Genomic DNA, 21,174 nt, shown 5'->3' on the forward strand with positions numbered 1-21,174 from the left:
CCACCATGCCCAGCTAATTTTTTTTGTATTTTTAGTAGAGACGGGGTTTCACCATGTTGGCCAGGATGGTCTCGATCTCTTGACCTCGTGATCTGCCTGCCTCAGCCTCCCAAAGTGCTGGGATTACAGGTGTGAGCCACTGCGCCTGGCCTTTTGTACTTTTTTTTTTGAGATGGAATTTTTTGAGACACCATATTGGCTAGGCTGGTCTTGAACTCCCTGACCTCGTGATCCTACCTTGGCCTCCGAAAGTGCTGGGATTACAGGCATGAGCCACCGCACCCTGGCCCTTTTTTTTTTTCTTCAGACAGAGTCTTGCTCTTGTGACCCAGGCTGGAGTGCAGTGGCACGATCTCAGCTCACTGCAACCTCTGCCTCCCAGGTTCAAGCGATTCTCCTGCCTCAGCCTCCCAAGTAGCTGGGATTACAGGTGTGAGGCATGACACCTGGCCATAATTTTTAAAAATAACATTTTAAAACCATACAAAGAATGAGGGATGGAAGGGAACAAAAACTCAGAAATCCAGTCACCAATGACAACCCTCTTTCTTTTTTTTTTTTTTTTTTTTTTTTGAGACGGAGTCTCTCTCTTGGTTGCCCAGGCTGAAGTGCAATGGCGCGATCTCCGCTCACTGAAACTTCCACCTCCCGGGTTCAACAGATTGATTCTCCCTGTCTCAGCGCACTGAGGCAGGAGGATTGTTTGGTTAAGTCCAGGAGGTTGAGGCTGCAGTGAACGTGTTCACGCCACTGCACCCCAGCCTGGGCAACAGGGTAAGGCCCTAAGAAAAAAAAAAAATCATTAAGAAAAAATAGATTGTGAGCCTACAGTAGGTAGGAGTAACAGGCTATCACAGTCCCCAAACTGAACAATTCATGTGTGAATTTCCAGAGTTGACTGTATCTGCAGTTGTTTTTGCCAAGTTGCAAAGTTCTCATGCTCATTATCGTTGCCGAAAAATGTTTTCAGCTGGGTGCAATGGCTTACACCTATAATCCCAACACTTTGGGAGGCTGAGTTGGGAGGATGGCTTGAGCCCAGGAGTTCGAGACCAGCCTGGACAATATAGTGAGACCTTGTCTCTATTTAAAAAAAAAAAAAAAAATTAGCCAGGCATGGTGATGCAAACCTGTAGTCCCAGCTACCCGGGAGGCTTGCTTGAGCCTGAGAGGTTGAGGCCCCAGTGAGCCGTGGTTGTGCCACTGCACTCCAGCCTGGTTGACAAATTTGAGACCCTTTCTCAAAAAAAAAAAAAAAAAAAGAAATAAAAATGTTTTACTTTTTTTCTTATTACACTGTTATATCTGCTTGTGAGTTTTTTGGCCCGCATGAATAGACACTGCAGGACTAAACGAATACAGAGGAATCCTCCCTTTTTTTCCTCCATTCCTTACCCATACCATCTCTAAAGTACTTCATCTTCAATTACATCTTGTCCATCCACATAGTTGCAAAGCTTGTTTTACCGCTTGACTTCTAGGTTACCTCTCTAAAATGACAAGTATGATGTGACCTTATTATATATAAAATACATCAATCTGATGTTGATACTCCCTTTTATTTAGGAATTTTGTATTGAGGGCTGGAATGAAAGGAGAAGCACACACTTATCTATATCATTTTATATTTGATAAACCTGTAAGAGAACATTAATATTAATTACCTGGTTACCTTGGAGGGGTCAACTCTAGTTCTTTGAGGTGATCTGTCTATTAAGTTTTGCTGTTTGGAAGAATTTTTTTTTTTTTTTTTTTTTTTGAGATAGAGTCTGGCTTTGTCACTCAGGCTGAAGTGCAATGGCGCGATCTTGGCTCACTGCAACCTCTGCCTCCTGGGTTCAAGCAATTCTCCTGTCCCAGTCTCCCGAGTAGCTGGGATTACAGGTGCCCTCACCATGCCCAGCTAATTTTTAAATTTTTTTAATAGAGACAAGGTTTCACCATGTTGGCTAGGCTGGTCTCAAACTCCTGACCTGAAGGGATCCGCCCGCCTCGGCCTCCCAAAGTACTGGGATTAGAGGTGTGAGCCGCTGTACCTGGCCAGAAGAATCTATTTTTTCTTTTTTTTTGAGACGGAGTCTTAGCTCTGTCGCCAGGCTAGAGTGCAGTGGCGTGATCTTGGCTCACTGCAACCTCTGCCTCCCAGGTTCAAGCAATTCTCCTGCCTCAGCCTCCTGAGTAGCTGGGATTACAGGCATGCACCGCCACGCCCAGCTAATTTTTGTATTTTTAGTAGAGACGGGGTTTTACCCTGTTAGCCAGGATGATCTCGATCTCCTGACATTGTGATCCACCCACCTGGGCGTCCCAAAGTGCTGGGATTACAGACATGAGCCACCGCGCCCGGCCAGAATTTACTTTTTCTCTCTCTCTATATATATACTTTTTTTTTTTTTTTTTTTTTTGAGACGGAGTCTCACTCTGTCACCCAGGGTTCAAGCAATACTCCTGCCTCAGCCTCCTGAGTAGCTGGGGTTACAGGTGTGCGCCACTGCGCCCAGCTAGTTTTTGTATTTTTTTATTTTTTTTTGAGACAGAGTCTTGCTCTGTCACCCAGGCCGGAGTGCAGTGGCGCGATCTCAGCTCACTGCAAGCTCCGCCTCCCAGGTTCACGCCATTCTCCTGCCTCAGCCTCCCGCGTAGCTGGGACTACAGGCGCCCGCCATCACGCCCGGCTAATTTTTTGTATTTTTAGTAGAGACGAGGTTTCACCGTGTTAGCCAGGATGGTCTCGATCTCCTGACCTCGTGATCCACCTGCCTCGGCCTCCCAAAGTGCTGGGATTACAGGCTTGAGCCACTGCGCCCGGCCTTAATTTTTGTATTTTTAGTAGAGACGGAGTTTCGTCATGTTGGCCAGGCTGGTCTCGAATCCCCGATCTCAACTGATCAGCTCGCCTCAGCCTCCCAAAACGTTGGGATTACAGGCATGAGCCACCGCGCCTGGCCAAGAAATGTTATTTTATACCACAAAGAAAAACTCTTCTTCCTCTTTAGTTTTTTTTTTTTTTTTTGAGACGGAGTCTCGCTCTGTTGCCCAGGCTGGAGTACAGTGGTGCGATCTCAGCTCACTGCAAACTCTGTCTCTCTGGTTCACGCCATTCTCCTGCCTCAGCCTCCCGAGTAGCTGGAACTACAGGCGCCCGCCACCATGCCTGGCTAATTTTTTGTATTTTTAGTAGAGACGGGGTTTTACCATGTTAGCCAGGATGGTCTCGATCTCCTGACCTCGTGATCCACCCGCCTCGGCCTCCCAAAGTGCTGGGATTACCAACGTGAGCCACCATGCCTGGCCTCTTCCTCTGAAGTTCTTATTGTGGCTTGTTCCAAAAAAAGATAAATCTGGGACTAAAATTGATTTATGGACAAGGATTAATCTTGTTATGGAAGATGCTCACAATTTTAGCCTTCAAGACCCAGAAAATATATCCTTTATGAAACTATTGGCTTATCTTCATCTGCAGGATGAAATCCTATTACCCCCTATCATAAAAGGGCCTTCATGATCTGGATCCTGCCTCTCTCCCCACACTGATTCCCTCATTTTTTATATTTCAGTTTCATCAAACTACTTGCAATTCCTTACGTATCTTACTAGATTGGCGTTCTCCCTATCTGAATGTCTTCTCTCTCTTACCACGCCTTTCGGCCCCATTTCCTTAACATTTATCTTGCAAATCACAGCTTAGATATCTTCCTGTTTGTTATTATTACCTGTCATGTTACATCGTGAACACAAACACACACGAATTTACTTGAGAGTAAAGTTTGTGTCTTATTTTTTTCTGTAACTGGGCTTACCACAAGGCCTTGGCACATAACAGGTACTCAAAGGTATGTTGAATTGAGGTGAAGTATAGCTCATAAGAATGGAAGGTAAGGGCTGTAACAAGCTATTTAAGTAGTCCAGGTCTTAGAGAAAGTCTTTTTTTTTTTAAATGTTTACCAGTTTATTATAAGGGATATGTTTTTATTGCCATCATCTCTGGAAAACCAACCTTCTTAGGAGAGCTTAATATCCTTTCCCTACCCTAGTTTCTATTTGTGTTAGTAATCGTGCTCTGGGAAGGGGAAATTGCCCACAGTCTGGCAAGCCTCCCTAGAGAGCCCTTTCAAGTACTCTGGAGAAAACAGCAATGCCATGTGCTGCTGCTGGGGAAGGGAAGCAGCAGCACTGGGGAGCAAGAAACCCTAGAGCTCTTCTCCTTGGCCTTGTTAAATGTGCTTGTTTGTTGGGATGATGCACTGGCTTTAGAGAGATCAATGGCCTGAGGCAAATCTAGAGGCTTATTTCTGTTAAGCTGCTTTTATTCTTTAATCTTACATATAGTCACAGTATCCTTTAGGTGGTAGGGTGGAAAAAGTGAAATAGGGTTGTTGGCTGGGCACAGTGGCTCATGCCTATAATCCCAGTACTTTGGGAGGCTTCGGTGGGTGGATGACCTGAGATCGGGAGTTTGAGACCAGCCTAGCCAACATGGAGAAACCCCATGTCTATTAAAAATACAAAATTAGCCGGGCGTGGTGGCGTATGCCTGTAATCCCAGCTACTCAGGAGGCTGAGGCAAGAGAATCACTTGAACCCAGGAGGCAGAGGTTGCGGTGAGCTGAGATTGTGCCATTGCATTCCAGCCTGGGTGACAGAGCAAAGCTCCGTCTCAAAAAAAAAAAAAAAAAAAAAAAAAAAAAATTATACAACATGAATTCATGTTTATCGAAAAAGAAGTACAGGCATGGTGGCTCATGTCTGTAATCCCAGCACTTTGGGAAGCCAAGGCAGGTGGGTCACCTGAGGTCAGGAGTTTGAGACAAGCCTGGCCAACATGGCAAAACCCCATCTCTACTAAAAATACAAAAATTAGCTGGGCATAGTGGCAGGCACCTGTAATCCCAGCTACTCAGCAGGCTGAGGTGGGATGATAGCTTGAGTCTGGGAAACCGAGGTTGCAGTGAGCCGTTATCGTGCCACTGTACCCCAGCCTGGGTGACAGAGCAAGACCCTATTTCGAAAAACAAAAAAGCAAAACACAAGAAACAACCTAAACACTAATGAATTGGTTTATGGGGTAAAAAAAAAGTTTAAAAAAACCCAACAAAACCACACACGACAGGCCAGGTGTGGTACCTAAGGCCTGTAATCCCAATACTTCGGGAGGCTGAGGCAGGAGGATCACTTGAGTCGAAGAGTTTGAGACCAGCTTAGGCAACACAGCAAGACCTCATCTCTACTGAAAAGAAAAACATTAGCTAGGTGTGGTGGTGCACGCTTGTAGTCCTAGTTACTTGGGAAGCCGAGGTGGGAGGATTGCTAGAGCCAGAAGGTTGAGGTGGCAGTGAGCTCTGATGGTGACACTGCACACCAGCTTGGGAGACAGAGCAAGACCCTGTCTCAAAAAGAAAAAAAAAAAGTTATCATTTATGACATTTATAAGAAAATTGGAAACGTGAACACTGACTAGAATCATTAATTTTTTACATGCAATAATGATGGCAGATGTTTCTTAAAGTCTCTTTTTCAGAAAAATATACTGAAATACCTAAATTAAATGATATGACACATCAATAATTTGTCTCAGACAATAAGGAAGACATAGAAAAGAACCGGGGTATGGAAGACACAAAATTGGCCAGGAATTGAAAAAAATAATATTATGTACATGGTGGCACACAATATTATTCTGTCTACTTACAGGTTTTAAGCTTTCCATAATAAAACATTTTTAAAATGATCCATTATCCACATATGTACTCTAAAAAATGTGAAGACAGGCTATTCTCTTCATTAAAAAATTCACATATAAAAACACTATGGTTTTAAAACTTTTTCACATAATACATAGACAATTAGCCTGGTGTGGTGATGAACTCCGGCGGTGTCAGCCATGAGGTGGAATGATTGCTTGAGCTCAGGAGTTCCAGGGTACAGTGAGCCATGATCACACCACTGCAATCTAGCCTGGGTGACAGAGTGAAACCTTGTCTCAGAAAAAACAATGAATGGGCCAGGCGCAGTGGCTCAAACCTGTAATTCCAGCACTTTGGGAGGCTGAAGCAGGTAGATCACTTGACATCAGGAGTTCAAGACCAGCCTGGCCAACATGGTGAAACCCCATCTCTACCTAAAAATACAAAAATTAGCTAGGCATGGTGGCGGGTGCCTGTAATCCCAGCTACTCGGGAAGCTGAGGCAGGAGAATCGCTTGAACCCAGGAGGTGGAGGTTGCAGTGAGCTGAGATTGTGCCACTGCACTCCAGCCTGGGCAACACAGGAAGACTTCATCTCAAATAAAATAAAACAAACTAAGACGGTGGCTCAAGCCTGTAATCCCAACACTTTGGGAGGCCGAGGCAGGCAGATCACGAGGTCAGGAGATCGAGACCATCCTGGCTAACACGGTGAAACCCTGGCTCTACTAGAAATACAAAAAATTAGCCGGGAGTGGTGCTAGGTGCCTGTAGTCCCAGCTACTCAAGAGGCTGAACGGTGTGAACCCAAGAGGCGGAGCTTGCAGTGAGCCGAGATCGCGCCACTGCACTCCAGCCTGGGCAACAGACAGAGCAAGGCACTGTCTCAAAAAAAAAAAAAAAAAAAAAAAAGAAAGAAAGAAAAGAAAAGAAAAATAAACGAAAAATAAACTAAGAAGTTTCCAATTTTTTTTTTTTTTTTTGAGACGGAGTCTTGCTCTTGTTGCCCAGGCTGGAGTGCAGTGGCGCGATCTCAGGTCACCACAACCTCCGCCTCCCAGGTTCAAGCGATTCTCCTGCCTCAGCCTCCCAAGGTAGCTGGGATTACAGGTATGCGCCACCATGCCCGGCTAATTTTGCATTTTTAGTAGAGATGGGGTTTCTCCATGTTGGTCAGGCTGGTCTTGAATTCCCAACCTTGGGTGACCTGCCTGCCTTGGCCTCCCAAAGTGCTGAGATTACAGGCATGAGCCACTGTGCCCAGCCAAAAGTTTCCAATTTTTGATGTAATAAAGAAAAGCTGAACTATACATCACTGAGCATGTTACTGGGTCAAAGGTATTAACTATTTTAAACAAATAGCTTTATTGGTCGGGCACGGTAGCTCACACCTGTAATTCCAGCCTTTGGGAGGCCGAGGCAGGTGGGTCACTTGAGGTCAAGAGTTCAAGACCACCTTGGCCAACATGGTGAAATTCCATCTCTACTAAAAATACAAAAATCAGCCAAGGCATGGTGGTGCACGCCGGTAGTCCCAGCTACTTGGGAGGCTGAGGCAGGAGAACTGCTTGAATCTGGGAGGCAGAGGTTGCAGTGAACTGAGATCATGCCACTGCACTCCATTCTGGGCCACGGAGTAAGACTCCATTAAAAAAAAAAAAAAAAAGTAAGAAAATAGCTTTATTGAGATAATGGGTTGTATATGATAAAATTCCCTTTCAATTCATCTGCCAGCAGCAGAGATGAAAAAAAAAATCACAATGCTGTACGACTAATAGCCTTATGTAATTTTAGAACATTTTCATCACTCCAAAAGAAACCCATACACATTAGTATTCCTTCTCCATTTCCCCCAGCCCTGGAAAAGCTTCTTAAGTGGCTTAAAATATGTTACCAAACTACTTGCTAGAAAGGCTGTCCAATTTATGTTCCTATCAGCCATATGCCCATTTTTCCATATTTTCCCCAGAATTAATTATGATCATTAAAAATACTTAAAGCCAGGTGTGGCGGCTCACATCTGTAATCCCAGCACTTTGGGAGGCCAAGGTGGGTGGACTGCTGGAGCCCAGGAGTTCAAGACCAGCCTGGGCAACATGGCGAAACTCTGTCTCTAAGAAAAATACAGAACAATTAGCTAGGTGTGGTGACACACACCTGTAGTCCCTACTACCTGAGAGACTGAGGTGGGAGGATGGCTTGAGCCCAGGAGGTTGAGGCTGCAGTGAGCCATGATCACACCACTGCTCTCGAGCCTGGGCGACAGTGAGATCCTGTCCCCCGCCAAAAAAAAAAACTTAAGATAGAAATTAATAATTGCCATTTACATATATTTGAATTCTTTTCTTATTTGTGAGAGTGAAATTTTACGTATCCATTGATTTTTCTTTCCCCTTTTGTGAACTGTCCCTCCACTTTGTCAGGGACTAAAATCCAATTAAATGATCAGTCTAAATAAAATATCCCTGGAATAGCAATTGGTGTCCAGAAACATTGTGAGAAATTCCAGAACCAAACATAAACTTTTGTGGTTAACTACACCATGGAGCCTCACTATTAGTACCAGTAAATTAAAGTTTGCTATAATCATAAATAATGACCACATGTCTATTTTCAAAGACACGATTTCTAGGTTCCTTTTTTATTATAGATTAAGATTGTCTCAAAGGCACTTCAAAACAAAGCATCCCATTCTACAGAGACAGAAAGCCTGTTACTGTACAGCACTTGTGACCGCCTGGTTAATGAGCCCAAGTCACCAGTAAATTCAAAGGAAAAATTAACCCAACCTATATCATGCAGTGACAGTTGTTGCTTGCAAAAAAACCAGAAATGAAATCAGCCAGCTGCTAACAGTGGAGAGAAAGCACTCAACCTTACAATTAGGGCAGATAAAAACTAAAGGTAAAGAGAGGCGAAGTAAACCAAGGCATCCTTGGGAGTCTTCTCGGCTCACAAAGACAAGAACCCTGCAAAGACTATCATCAGGAACATTCGCTCAACAGATTTCATTAGAAATCTGATGTGTAGCCGGGCGCAGTGGCTCACGCCTGTAATCCCAGCACTTTGGAAGGCCGAGGCGGGTGGATCACGAGGTCAGGAGATTGAGACCATTCTGGCTAAAACGGTGAAACCCCATCTCTACTAAAAATACAAAAAATTAGGTGGGCGTGGTGGCGGGCGCCTGTAGTCCCAGCTACTCGGGAGGCTGAGGCAGGAGAAATGGCATGAACCCAGGAGGCGAAGCTTGCAGTGAGCCGAGATCGCGCCATGCACTCCAGCTTGGGTGACAGAGTGAGACTACGTCTCAAAAAAAAAAAAAAGAAAGAAAGAAAAGAAATCTGATGTGTAGATTTTTTTTTCACAGAACAAATATCTCTACTTAAATGGGCTCCTTCCCCATCTTCCATTTCTTGTTTCTATTATTTTTTACTCAAATCCTAACCTTCTAACTCAGAATTGCTGTATATCCTTAATCACTTTTTTGAGTCATTTTTATTTATTTTTTTTTTGGGGGGGAGAAGGATACAATTTTTACATTTCATTTGTGAAATAACAAATTCTATAATAACCTCCTAGAAATATAGTATGGTTAACTGAGACCAGTGACTGCAAAAAACAGATCCCAACAGAGATCTCTACTTGGGACTCAGCTTGTGGACTGCTCTAAAACAATATTCCTAATTCAAAGACTATGTAGATTCACAAATTGTTAAAAACCACAAAGTAGTCAAGGTGCAGTGGGTCATGCCTGTAAGCCTAGCACTTTAGGAGACTAAGCCGGGAGGGGCTGTTAGAGCTGAGGAGTTTGAGATCGGCCTGGGCAACATATTGAGATTCTGTCTCTACAAAAGTTTTTCAAATAGGCTGGGCCCAGTGGCATGTGCCTCTAGTCTCAGCTACTTGGAAGACTGAGGCAGGAGGACTGCTGGAGCCCAGGTGGTAGAGGCTGCAGTGAGTTATGATTATGTCACTGCACTCCAGCCTGGGCAACAGAGGGAGACCCTGTCCCCCCTACAACCCCCGATTCCCCAGCAAGAAAAAAAAAAAAAAACTGAAAGAGCTCAGCAGTTGTGTAGGCCTCCTTGAACTATCTCTTCATGTTAGGTGTGAGAGGGAGCTTGGAGTTCACACATTTCCAGGGTTCATTTACCCTCCTCTGATCTCAGAGTACAAGTCAAACCAAAAAGTTACCCAAACCTGTTCTTTTCTGATCCTGTCTGGATACATGCTTGTTGACTCTCATATTCTTCCCCCAAATCACTCATTCACAGATGAGGTGGAGGCTAATGAAAACACAAGCTATTGGAAGGAACGGCCTGACATTTCTATTATTATCCTAGAGACAATCACAGATCAGTGACCAGAAGTAATCTAGGCTGGAAGACCTCTGATATGGCCACCATAAATTCTCTGGTACCTGAAAAAAAAAAGTGTGAAAACCTTGGAATACTATAGTGACAAGGTATCTACATCTATCTCCATCTTTTTTTTTTTTTAAAGATGTAAGAGGGCATATTCACAGGTACAGCAAAATATGACTGAGGATACAAAACACTGAAAATTAAGAACTACCTACCTGAATTCTGATGGTTTTTTTTTTGTACTCCTATCCAATCTTCTAATACCTCAAAATGCATAAAAATCTCGGTTAATGCCGGGCGCGGTGGCTCACGCTTGTAATCCCAGCACTTTGGGAGGCCGAGGCGGGCGGATCACGAGGTCAGGAGATCGAGACCACGGTGAAACCCCGTCTCTACTAAAAAAATACAAAAAATTAGCCGGGCGTGGTGGCGGGCGCCTGTAGTCCCAGCTACTCGGAGAGGCTGAGGCAGGAGAATGGCGTGAACCCGGGAGGCGGAGCTTGCAGTGAGCCGAGATCGCGCCACTGCACTCCAGCCTGGGCGAAAGAGCAAGACTCCGTCTCAAAAAAAAAAAAAAAAAAAAAAAAAATCTCGGTTAATGATACGCCATTTTTGTCCCATTATTCAATACAAATAATAAAAGAGAAACTAAATATTTCAGATTTGATTTTTCTGACTTGAGCTAATGATCCTCCTCCCTTTCTTAAACATTTAAAATGTTTGTTAACTGAACAGTCACTCTTCGACATTCCTAAGCGAAATGTCAACACTCATACTCAATATGACACTATTAGAATGTGAAGCCCAAATTTCATTTTAAATCTCTAATTACCTACCAAGGAAGCTCATTTCCCCAAACAATTCTGTGAACTCCAATGCCAGACTATCCAAGTTTCTGGGGACTTAACAGTATCTGTGCCTTTCACAGGTAGGAGTCTTCTCCAGAAATGGCATACCCAACTGTTCTTTTAGTCTCAAGAGTCACACTGTCGGCCAGGCACAGTGGCTCACCCCTGTAATCCCAGCACTTTGGGAGACCGAGATGGGTGGACCACCTGAGGTCAGGAGTTCAAGACCAGCCTGGCCAACATGGTGCAACTGCGTCTCTACAAAAATACAAAAATTAGCCAGACGTGATGGTGGGTGCCTGTAATCCCAGCTACTCGGGAGGCTGGGGTGGGAGAACCGCTTGAACTTAGGAGGTGGAAGTTGCAGTGAGCCAAGATCATGCCACTGCACCCTGGCCTGGGTGACAGAGCGAGACTCCATCTCAAAAAAACAAAACAAAAAAAAAGTCACATCCTCATTTTGTTGTCTCTCTCCTGCACCTTCTTAAAATGTGATGGGACTGTAACAAGAGTAACTGTGTTCTGGATACACAGCAGACAAGCCACTAGGAAATGCCAAAGATAAAGACCAATCACAGCAATGCTTTAAGAGACCCAGAGTACAAAAAGGGTTCTAAGTGAGCCTCTAAACATAGCATATTAATAAGCTTAAGTAAACACTGGTAGAGGCCAGCAAATTAAAGCTAGCTGTAACATCTAAAGATATGTCCCAGTCACAGCAGCTCCTTATGTGCATACCTCAACCTCACATTCTGCTTCAGAAACCTCTCTCAGACAAGGGGCAGATGAAAGATCCCCTCCTCGCACATCACGAGGTCAGGAGATTGAGACCATCCTGGCTAACACGGTGAAACCCCGTCTCTACTAAAAAAAATACAAAAAATTAGCCGGGCGTGGTGGCGGGTGCCTGTAATCCCAGATACTCGGGAGGCTGAGTCAGGAGAATGGCGTGAACCCAGGAGGTGGAGCTTGCAGTGAGCCGAGATCACACCACTGCACTCCAGCCTGGGCGACAGAGCGAGACTCCGTCTCAAAAAACAAAAATTAATTAAAAAAAAAAAAAAAAAAAGAAAGGTCCTCTCCTCAAAAAGAACAGCATACATGCTACTAATTCATTTGCATTAATAAATCTTTGGTTTAAAAATCCATTTAAGGCCTGGTACAGTGCAGTGGCTCACACCTGTAATCCCAGCACATTGGGAGGCTGAGGCAGGTGGATTGCTTTGAGCTCAGGAGTTTGAGACGAGCCTGGGCAACCTGGCAAAACTCTGTCTCTATAAAAAAATACAAAAATTAGCCGGGCATTGGTGGTTCATGCCTGTAATCCCAGCTGCTTGGGAGGGTGGGGCAGGATAATCGCTTGAACCTGGGAGGCAGAGGTTGCAGTGAGCTGAGATCATGCCATTGCACTCCAGCCTGGGCAACAAGAGCCAAACTGTCTCAAAACAAGAATAAGTAAACCCTGATAAAGTGGTTTTTTCCATCAGGCAGTCATACCTCGATACAAATTGGTTTAATGAGGCCCAGCCTTCTTGCTAGAGATAACAAAACCACTGTGGGAAATGTTTTGACTGGATAAAACACTCTTCAGTGAGGTGCTATAGTGAAAATTTCTACAGAGAGCAATGGGAATCAGTACCTAGGGGTCAAGAAAGAAGCACTTGGCTGGGCACGGTGGCTCATGCCTATAATCCCAGCACTCTGGGAGGCCAAGGCGGGAGGATCACCAGAGCCTAGGAGTTCGACACCAGCCTGGGCAATATAGTGAGACCCTGCCTCTACAAAAAATTTAAAAAATTAGCCAAGCATGATGATGTGCACCTCTGGTCCCAGCTACTGTGGAGGCTGAGGTGGGAGGATTGCTTGAGCCCAGGAAGTGGAAGTTGCAATGAGCCGAGATCATACCACCGCACTTCAGCCTAGGTGATAGAGCAAGACCTTGTCTCAAAAAAAAAAAAAAAAAAAAAGGCCGGGCGCAGTGGCTCACGCCTGTAACCCCAGCACTTCGGGAGGCCGAGGCAGGCAGATCACCTGACGTCGGGAGTTCGAGACCACCTGACCAACATGGAGAAACCCCATCTCTACTAAAAAAATACAAAATTAGCCCCTTGTGGTGGCTCATGCCTGTAATCCCAGCTACCTGGGGGGCTGAGGCAGGAGAAATGCTTGAATCTGGGAGGCAGAGGTTATGGTGAGCCGAGATCACGCCATTGCACTCCAGCCTGGGCAATAAGAATGAAACTCTTAAAAAAAAAAAAAAAAAAAGGGAAAAAGCAGTACCAAAAATAAACGAAGAACGTGGTAGGAAAAGTTTACCATCGAGTTTGCTAAAGGCTCTGGAAGCCACAAATGCCAGACTACTGTGACACCTTTAACTGGGTCTCTTTCAAACTGGGAGAGGATTAGCTTAATAGCTGAACACGGTTTTCGGGTCAATGAACTTGGAATTATTTGTTCTGCTTCTGCTCACTGAAAATCTTTCAGATAAAGGATAATAAATGTTTTGATTTTAAAACCAATTTTAAGGGGAAAGCTATTTTTAGCAAAAACACATTTAAAAAACACACATATTTTGTTGTTTCAGGCTTATCCAGAATAGTCTTAATCCATTCAGCTGCAGAAGGCCCCCTATAAGTCAGTTCCCTTGGAACCTCCTCCATTACGAATAAATCCAAAATTATGGTTGGTAGATCCTATGAAGTCCTAGGTCCACTTTAGGTGATGACAACTGAGAGAAGCAGCAGTTCCATTTTCACAGAGCATGACACACAAATAAAGCATATTTACAGTGCTACTTTTCCAGGTCAGGAAAACTCACACACCGTATTAGACATCAATTTCCTTGCCTATAAACCATGGCTAAGGATGCCTCTCTAATTCCTTGGAACAGGGAGGAGTTACAATCACAGGTGGCTTTGAAACGGGTGAAATCTCCGACATCATTTCCTAACTGTTCTTTAAAAGCTTGTAATTTTCAGCTTTGGGGGCTCACACTGACACTCAGACTTCATAAACTTCCTTCCTAGATATATAACATGCTAATTCATGCGAATCGCTCAAGCTTGTTTTATAATCACACCTATGGATACCTTTGCAAGACTTCACGCCTCTACTCCAACAATAACTACTAAAACCCCTGGAAACAATCTAGAACTTGCACTTGAGCAAACAAGAGAGAGGAAGTGATGGCTTTAAAGGGACGCAGCTTTGCCGGGCTCAAAAGAGGCGCTCTCGCTCACTCTTGAGCGGCTCAAGATGTTACCAAAGCTCCCGCCAGATGCGCGGGGCGAGGGTGCGGGGACAGGTAAGGCAGAGAAGATGGGTGGACGGCACTAGGAAGAACTGGGGTGCCGAAGCCTGCAGGCGGGATGGAGTGGAAGGAGGTGAGGCAAAATTAGGCAAGTACAGGAAGGAGCCAGTGCAGCGAAGAAAACAGGGCAGGCGAGAAGTAGAGCCCTAGAGGAACCGACGAATTCGGGACTCGGAGGGTTTCCGAGGGTCCAGTTCTCTCACCAGAAAGCCACGTTCAGCCCCAGGCACCACAGGGCGCTCCTGGCTGGCCGCTCCCACACCAGGGCTGCCTGCACCCGACTCAGCAGAGGCTCGTAAGGCCCCAGCACCTCCACCAGGGCCCGCTGCGCCGCCTCAACCTGCTGGTCCCGCTCCCAGGAGCCTGACACATCTCGGCGACCCCTGAAAGTCGACCCCGAAGCCGGGCCTGGGGTCGTGGCCACCCCTTCGGCCTCCGCCATCTCCCCCCGGCAGCCACAACATCCGGGGCCGTGGCCCGACAGTCACAATAACAGCAACTGCGCAGATGCGCGATTCGCCGGGGGAGGTGGCTTCGCACCACAGAGCGCTTGCGCGCAGGCCCAAGCAGGCGTCCACCCAGAGGGGGGAGGACGCCGTACCCCGCCAGCGCTGAGGCGCGGAGCCGGATCCGGAGGCGCCGAGCCGGATCCGGAGCCGCGCACGCGCAATCTGCATGAATGAAGGCCAGTGCTTAAAGACGTGCCATTCATTGCCAGAACTCGGTTCTCATTGGAGCGGAGGAAGTTCGTGGGTGGAGCTGGTTGTTTGGCGCCTGCGTCTTGCGGCGAGCGGGCTGGCGTGCGGCGGCGTTGCGGGCGGGAGCGGCTGCAACGCCGGTGCCTGAGCAGCGATGCCGAGGGAAATCATCACCCTACAGTTGGGCCAGTGCGGCAATCAGAGTGAGCGAAATTCCGGCCCCTCAGCTAGCCAGGTTCCTTAGGGTCAATGGGATCTCGCTGTGGGATCCTGGACTCCATCTGTCCTTGCCAGAATCGTAGTTCTCTGAAAGGCGAGACATCCCTGACCCAGTGTCCACTTGCCCAACCCCGAGGGGCCCTCCCCTGCCCAGTCCCTGGCGTACAGTCCTTTTCTCAGACACGGGAGAGTCCTGCGGCTTGACTTCTTATCCCTGGACGCAGGCGCCCAGTCCCCCGGCTCCTGATTAGAACCTGCCTGGACCTAGATATCTTCTTTCTCCCCTGCCCGCCCCTTCCCCCCAGTTGGGTTCGAGTTCTGGAAACAGCTGTGCGCCGAGCATGGTATCAGCCCCGAGGGCATCGTGGAGGAGTTCGCCACCGAGGGCACTGACCGCAAGGACGTCTTTTTCTACCAGGTGCCCCCAGCGACTTGGCCGGGGGCGGCAGTGGCCCGAGGGGGCGGAAGGGAAGGGAGTGGCCTGGTACTGGGAACCCCGCTGGGCAGTGGGGCCTGGCGGCTGGCTTGAGGAGGGGGGCCGGAGGGAGCCAGAGTTGGGAGGACTTCGGACTTGGGCCGCCCTAGCTGATTGGGCCCCCTCCTGGACTCCCCTTGACAGGCAGACGATGAGCACTACATCCCCCGGGCCGTGCTGCTGGACCTGGAACCCCGGGTGATCCACTCCATCCTCAACTCCCCCTATGCCAAGCTCTACAATCCAGAGAACATCTACCTGTCGGAACATGGAGGAGGAGCTGGCAACAACTGGGCCAGCGGATTCTCCCAGGTCGTTTCCTATTCCCTGGCAGGGCCCACAACTCGCTGGGTAGGGACAGGCTCTATGACGTCCCGGAGAGAGAGGAAACCAGATCAGGGATGTATGAATGCTGGAGAGAAAGACATGGCAGCAGGGAGTGGACTATGTAATATTGTCAAGCGCCTACACTAGCTAATGCAGTGTGCCAGGCCATTCTAAGTGCTTTGCATATATTAATTTTTCGAAATCTCCCAACAACCCTAGAAGTAAGTACTACAGGTCCACAGTCCCTTATCTGCCTTTCCAGGATCCAGAAAGCCATGAAACCAAAGGACATTTCATAACTAGTTTATCAGCAAGAACAAATTTCAATGAAGACAGGCTGTTTTATAGTTTGTTTATTTTTATTTTTATTTATTTATTTTTTTTGAGACGGAGTCTCACTCTGTCGCCCAGACTGGAGTGCAGTGGCGCGCTCTCAGCTGCACCTCTGCTGCCCAGGTTCAAGCGATTCTCCTGCCTCAGCCTCCCGAGTAGCTGAGATTACAGGTGCTTGCCATCACGCCTGGCTAATTTTTGTATTTTTAGTAGAGACGGGGTTTCACTGTGTTAGCCAGGATGGTCTTGATCTCCTGACCTCGTGATCCGCCTGCCTCGGCCTCCCAAAGTGCTGGGATTACAGGCGTGAACCACCATGCCCGGCCCTATAGTTTCTATCCAACTTATTGTCATTACTGATGCCTTTTTATTACAGAAATACTAATATATTTGATTAACGTGCTTCTGACTCCCACTGGAATTTTATTTAACATATATTATATATACCATAATACCTTTCTAAAATCTGAGATATTTTGAATTCCAAAACATAACTGACCCCAACACTGTTAGATAAGGGTATATGGACCTGTATTAATTACCTTCATTGGACAGATGAGGAAACTGAGGTGTAGAGCAATTAAATAAGCTGCCCAGAGCTACATAGAAGTAGAGTTAATAGGCCGGGCACGGTGGCTCACGCCTGTAATCCCAGCACTTTGGGAGGCCAAGGCGGGCAGATCACCTGAGGTCAGGAGTTCAAGACCAGCCTAGCCAACATGGTGAAACTGATTCTACTAAAAATACAAAAAATAGCTGGGCATGGTGGCATGCGCCTATAATCCCAGCTACTGGGGAGGCTGAGGCAGGAGAATCGTTTGAACCCGGGAGACGGAGGTTGCCATGAGCCAAGATCGCGCCACTGCACTCCAGCCTGGGAGAAAGAGAGAGACTCCGTCTCAAAAAAATAAAATAAAATAAAAAAATAGAGCTAATGTATGAATCCAGGTAGTCTGGGTGTAGAGTGCTTTCTTGTAACCACTGCACCGTACTGCCTCTCAATGTAGATAAAAGCAGGCAGCTATGCTCCGTAAAAGGACTTCTGGGTGCTATAAGGAGAATTGAGGGTGGCTTTTCGGAGGTCAGAGTCCTCCCATGGTTCTGTCCCACTCTGACCCTCCCCTATGTCTGTACAGGGAGAAAAGATCCATGAGGACATTTTTGACATCATAGACCGGGAGGCAGATGGTAGTGACAGTCTAGAGGTAAGTGTCCCAGGAATGCTGGTAGGAGCTGACATAGGCAAGGCTTGGCAGCACACTCTAGAAGTGACCTGTTAGGAACAAGACCCACTCATGTACCCTTTGCACTGGACAGAAGCTATCAGGCCTTGCTGGAAACAAGGCAGTTGCCTGAGCTGTATAAGTGAGGTGACTGGAGGGGAAGCAAAGGCTTGGGAAAATGGGAGTCCTAAAAAACTATGAGATGAGTCCAGTTTGACATCCTGCCACTAATTACCTGTACACTGACTGCCCCTTCCCCATGCAGGGCTTTGTGCTGTGTCACTCCATTGCTGGGGGGACAGGCTCTGGACTGGGTTCCTACCTCTTAGAACGGCTGAATGACAGGTAAGTTTGTGTTTGGGGATTAGGAAAGGTCTCCAACTTGGCTTCCTAAATGACTAGGGGACCCAGCAGATATAACTCCATATTTGCTGGAACAGGAAAGAGTTCTTATATTCCCTCCTATAGAGAGGAAAATGAAGTTACAATGACTGAGAACCCCATCTCACTCCCAGTAGTGGCAACTGGAGCCTAGAACCTGAGCCCTGGAGGAAAGTCGAGGGAGTGTGGCCAGGTGTCCATTTGGAAGCCCAGAGTCTAAGATGTTTCTGCCCTTCCCCCTGTAGGGTTACAGACTTCCAAAAGTCAAGGCTCCCTTCTTTACTGATCTGACCCCACCCCAGTTTCGCCATCAAGATTTAGCTGCTTCTGGACACTTGTTAGGGAGCGCCGTGTTCACCAGGCCTTCAGCCTGTTGCCCTGATCCTTTCCCCAACCCCCACCAGGTATCCTAAGAAGCTGGTGCAGACATACTCAGTGTTTCCCAACCAGGACGAGATGAGCGATGTGGTGGTCCAGCCTTACAATTCACTCCTCACACTCAAGAGGCTGACGCAGAATGCAGACTGTGTGGTGAGTCCTGGATTCTACCTCTCCCAACTCTCAACACCCCATACCCACTTGAGTCTATTAAATTATTGTCATGTATTTAAAAAAAATCCATTTTAGCCAGGTACAGTGGCTAATGGCTGTAATGCCAGCACTTTGAGAGGCCAAGATCGTTGGATCGCTTGAGTCTAGGAGTTCGAGACCAGCCTGGGCAACATGGCAAAACCCCATCTCTACTAAAAATAAAAAAAATTAGTCGGGAGTGGTGATAATGTGCAGAAGGATCACTTGAGCCTCAGAGGCAGAGGCTGCAGTGAGCTGAGATCATGTCACTGACTGCACTCCAGCCTGGGTGACAAAGCGAAACCCTGTCTCAAAAAAAAACAACTGTTTAAATAATTAAGATGAAAAGAAAAATTTAAAAATCCATTTTGAGCCCTCCTTTACCCTAGGTCAGTGCAAATCCCTTTCCAGTGAGTCTTCTGGCCATAAAGCTCAAGGGAAATTAAGCTTCAGAGCCTAGGGTCAGGCAGAGCTCCTGTTTTTCCTATCCCCATTGATCTGTGACCCTCTTCTGTCCCCCGAGGTGGTGCTGGACAACACAGCCCTGAATCGGATTGCCACAGACCGCCTGCACATCCAGAACCCATCCTTCTCCCAGATCAACCAGCTGGTGGGCCCCCCTCCCGGACTCCTTTGGAATGGAAGCCCTCCTTGTTGGAGGGTCATCTGGGGAAGGAAGGTCCTACCCAGGCTGAGGCCCATAACATGGCACGCCTGTCCCCAGGTGTCCACCATCATGTCGGCCAGCACCACCACCCTGCGCTACCCCGGCTACATGAACAATGACCTCATCGGCCTCATCGCCTCGCTCATTCCCACCCCACGGCTCCACTTCCTCATGACCGGCTACACCCCACTCACTACGGACCAGTCAGTAAGAGCAGCCTTCAGTGTGCCAGGCCAGGCCGGCCCTGGGCCCAACAGGCCCTGCCCTAGCCTTTCTCTCTTCCCCACTGCCCCAGGAGCTGCCCTTTGCGGGCCCCAAGGCACTGCCCTCAGGGACTGGCACAGAGTGGGCGACTTTCTTGCTGACTTGCCCTCCACCCTCCCTCTGCCTTTGGCTTCTGCCAAAGAGAAGCCAAAGGGGGACTGTGCCCTGAGCGCTGGCCGGGTCCCTGTCTCACTGTCGCATCAGGTGGCCAGCGTGAGGAAGACTACGGTCCTGGATGTCATGAGGCGGCTGCTGCAGCCCAAGAACGTGATGGTGTCCACAGGCCGAGACCGCCAGACCAACCACTGCTACATCGCCATCCTCAACATCATCCAGGGAGAGGTGGACCCCACCCAGGTAGGGGAGGCCCCTTCATCCCGTGCCCTGGACCCACAGGGGTAGAGGAGAGGCCACCTCCACTGCTCCTATGCCCACCCCAGGTCCACAAGAGCCTGCAGAGGATCCGGGAACGGAAGTTGGCCAACTTCATCCCATGGGGCCCCGCCAGCATCCAGGTGGCCCTGTCGAGGAAGTCTCCCTACCTGCCCTCGGCCCACCGGGTCAGCGGGCTCATGATGGCCAATCACACCAGCATCTCCTCGGTGAGTCCCACAGTTTGCACCTTTTTTCCCTGAATCAGTTTCCTGACTATACCTCACCTCTCTGCATCTGCTGGCCCTGCTTCTAGCTTTTTTGCTGTGGGCATAGCCCAGCCTTGGTTCCCCAGCTTTCTGGGCCATATTATTCTTCGAAGTTCTTTGTAACCCCTGTTTTCTGCACACCCCAAGCTCTTCGAAAGAACCTGTCGCCAGTATGACAAGCTGCGGAAGCGGGAGGCCTTCCTGGAGCAGTTCCGCAAGGAGGACATGTTCAAGGACAACTTTGATGAGATGGACACATCCAGGGAGATTGTGCAGCAGCTTATCGATGAGTACCATGCGGCCACACGGCCAGACTACATCTCCTGGGGCACCCAGGAGCAGTGAGTCCCCCAGGACAGGGACCCTCATCTGCCTTACTGGTTGGCCCAGGCCCTGCCTGACTGACCACCCCCTCAGAGCACAGATCAGGGACCTCACGCATCTCTTTCTCATATACATGCACTCTCTGTTGGCCTGCAAACACATTTACTTCTCCTCTTATGAGACTATTTATCTTTAATAAAGCACTGGATATAAATCAAGTCACTGGTCCCTTTAAAGCCTTTGGGTTCTGGAGATGCGGTGGGGATGCCTGTTCTTTCTCCATCACTCTGACAGGGTCCTCACCCACTTCCAGCATCTTCAATTCTGAACCAACAGCTTCCCCTAGGTTTTTCCTCTGCCTAGGTTTGGAGAATGCTGGTGGGGTTTGACCCACCTGAAATTCCTTTCCAGGGTAAAAAGGCCCACAGATATTACTTTGTTCTCTGTCTGACCCTTTCTGGGTCCCCGTTCCCTCCCACCCTCACTGTATCAGGTGAATATTCCACCAGCCTCATGTTTCCACATCAGAGTGTCTGATTAATCACAACCTGAGGCCCAAGGCCACCACCCCTGCCACTAGGCCATGAACAAGCAATGGAGTCCAACCCAATACCTTTAAGCTTCTAGCAAGCAGTCCAGGAGAGCCACTCGTTTCAGGCAGTTGGAGTCTAGCAGCATCAAGTCAACAGACCAAATCTAAAGCCTAGACTGTAAGCAGGATCATAAGTGGTTCCATAGCTAAGGCACCATGATTCTCTTCTCAAGTGGTCGCCAGTAATTTTAATGGCCAGTGCCTTCTACTTCTGGTGGAAGATTGCAGGGAGGTAGTAAATACCTAGGGGCCTA

General features: G+C 47.7%; 2 protein-coding genes across 3 annotated transcripts in view; one reads left to right on the forward strand and one right to left on the reverse strand.

The window, feature by feature from the left end:
• RETREG3 (reticulophagy regulator family member 3) overlaps positions 1–14,682 on the reverse strand; it is a 30,717-nt gene extending 16,035 nt beyond the window's left edge. The window contains exon 1 of the mRNA XM_055256704.2: positions 14,410–14,682. Within this exon, the coding sequence (XP_055112679.1) occupies positions 14,410–14,648 (239 nt within the window). The 5' untranslated portion in view covers positions 14,649–14,682. The remainder of the gene's footprint in view (positions 1–14,409) is intronic.
• Positions 14,683–14,764: 82 nt separating this feature from the next.
• Positions 14,765–20,546, forward strand: TUBG1 (tubulin gamma 1). 2 transcript variants are annotated; one of them, XM_055256707.2, is made up of 11 exons: positions 14,765–15,107; positions 15,429–15,541; positions 15,743–15,910; positions 17,395–17,463; positions 17,747–17,826; positions 18,267–18,393; positions 18,956–19,042; positions 19,157–19,306; positions 19,568–19,720; positions 19,804–19,965; positions 20,152–20,546. In XM_055256707.2, exons 1-11 carry the CDS (start codon positions 15,059–15,061, stop codon positions 20,347–20,349), a joined length of 1,356 nt encoding a protein of 451 aa, XP_055112682.1. In that variant the 5' UTR covers positions 14,765–15,058; the 3' UTR covers positions 20,350–20,546. The 2 variants fall into 2 exon arrangements, with proteins under 2 accessions (XP_055112682.1, XP_055112681.1); XM_055256706.1 differs by having other exon boundaries at positions 14,945–15,107; positions 17,395–17,490.
• The last annotated feature ends 628 nt before the right edge of the window (positions 20,547–21,174 follow it).

This window comes from Symphalangus syndactylus, chromosome 20, assembly GCF_028878055.3.
Source record: "Symphalangus syndactylus isolate Jambi chromosome 20, NHGRI_mSymSyn1-v2.1_pri, whole genome shotgun sequence".
Taxonomy (NCBI): Eukaryota; Metazoa; Chordata; class Mammalia; order Primates; family Hylobatidae; genus Symphalangus; species Symphalangus syndactylus.

Coding starts and splice junctions, on each gene's coding strand:
- TUBG1 (XM_055256706.1), top strand. CDS start 15,059: ATGCCGAGGGAAATCATCACCCTACAGTTGGGCCAGTGCGGCAATCAG. Junction 17,491..17,746: donor TCCCAGGAATGCTGGTAGGA/GCTGACATAGGC, acceptor TTCCCCATGCAG/GGCTTTGTGCTGTGTCACTC. Junction 18,394..18,955: donor CGCAGAATGCAGACTGTGTG/GTGAGTCCTGGA, acceptor CTGTCCCCCGAG/GTGGTGCTGGACAACACAGC.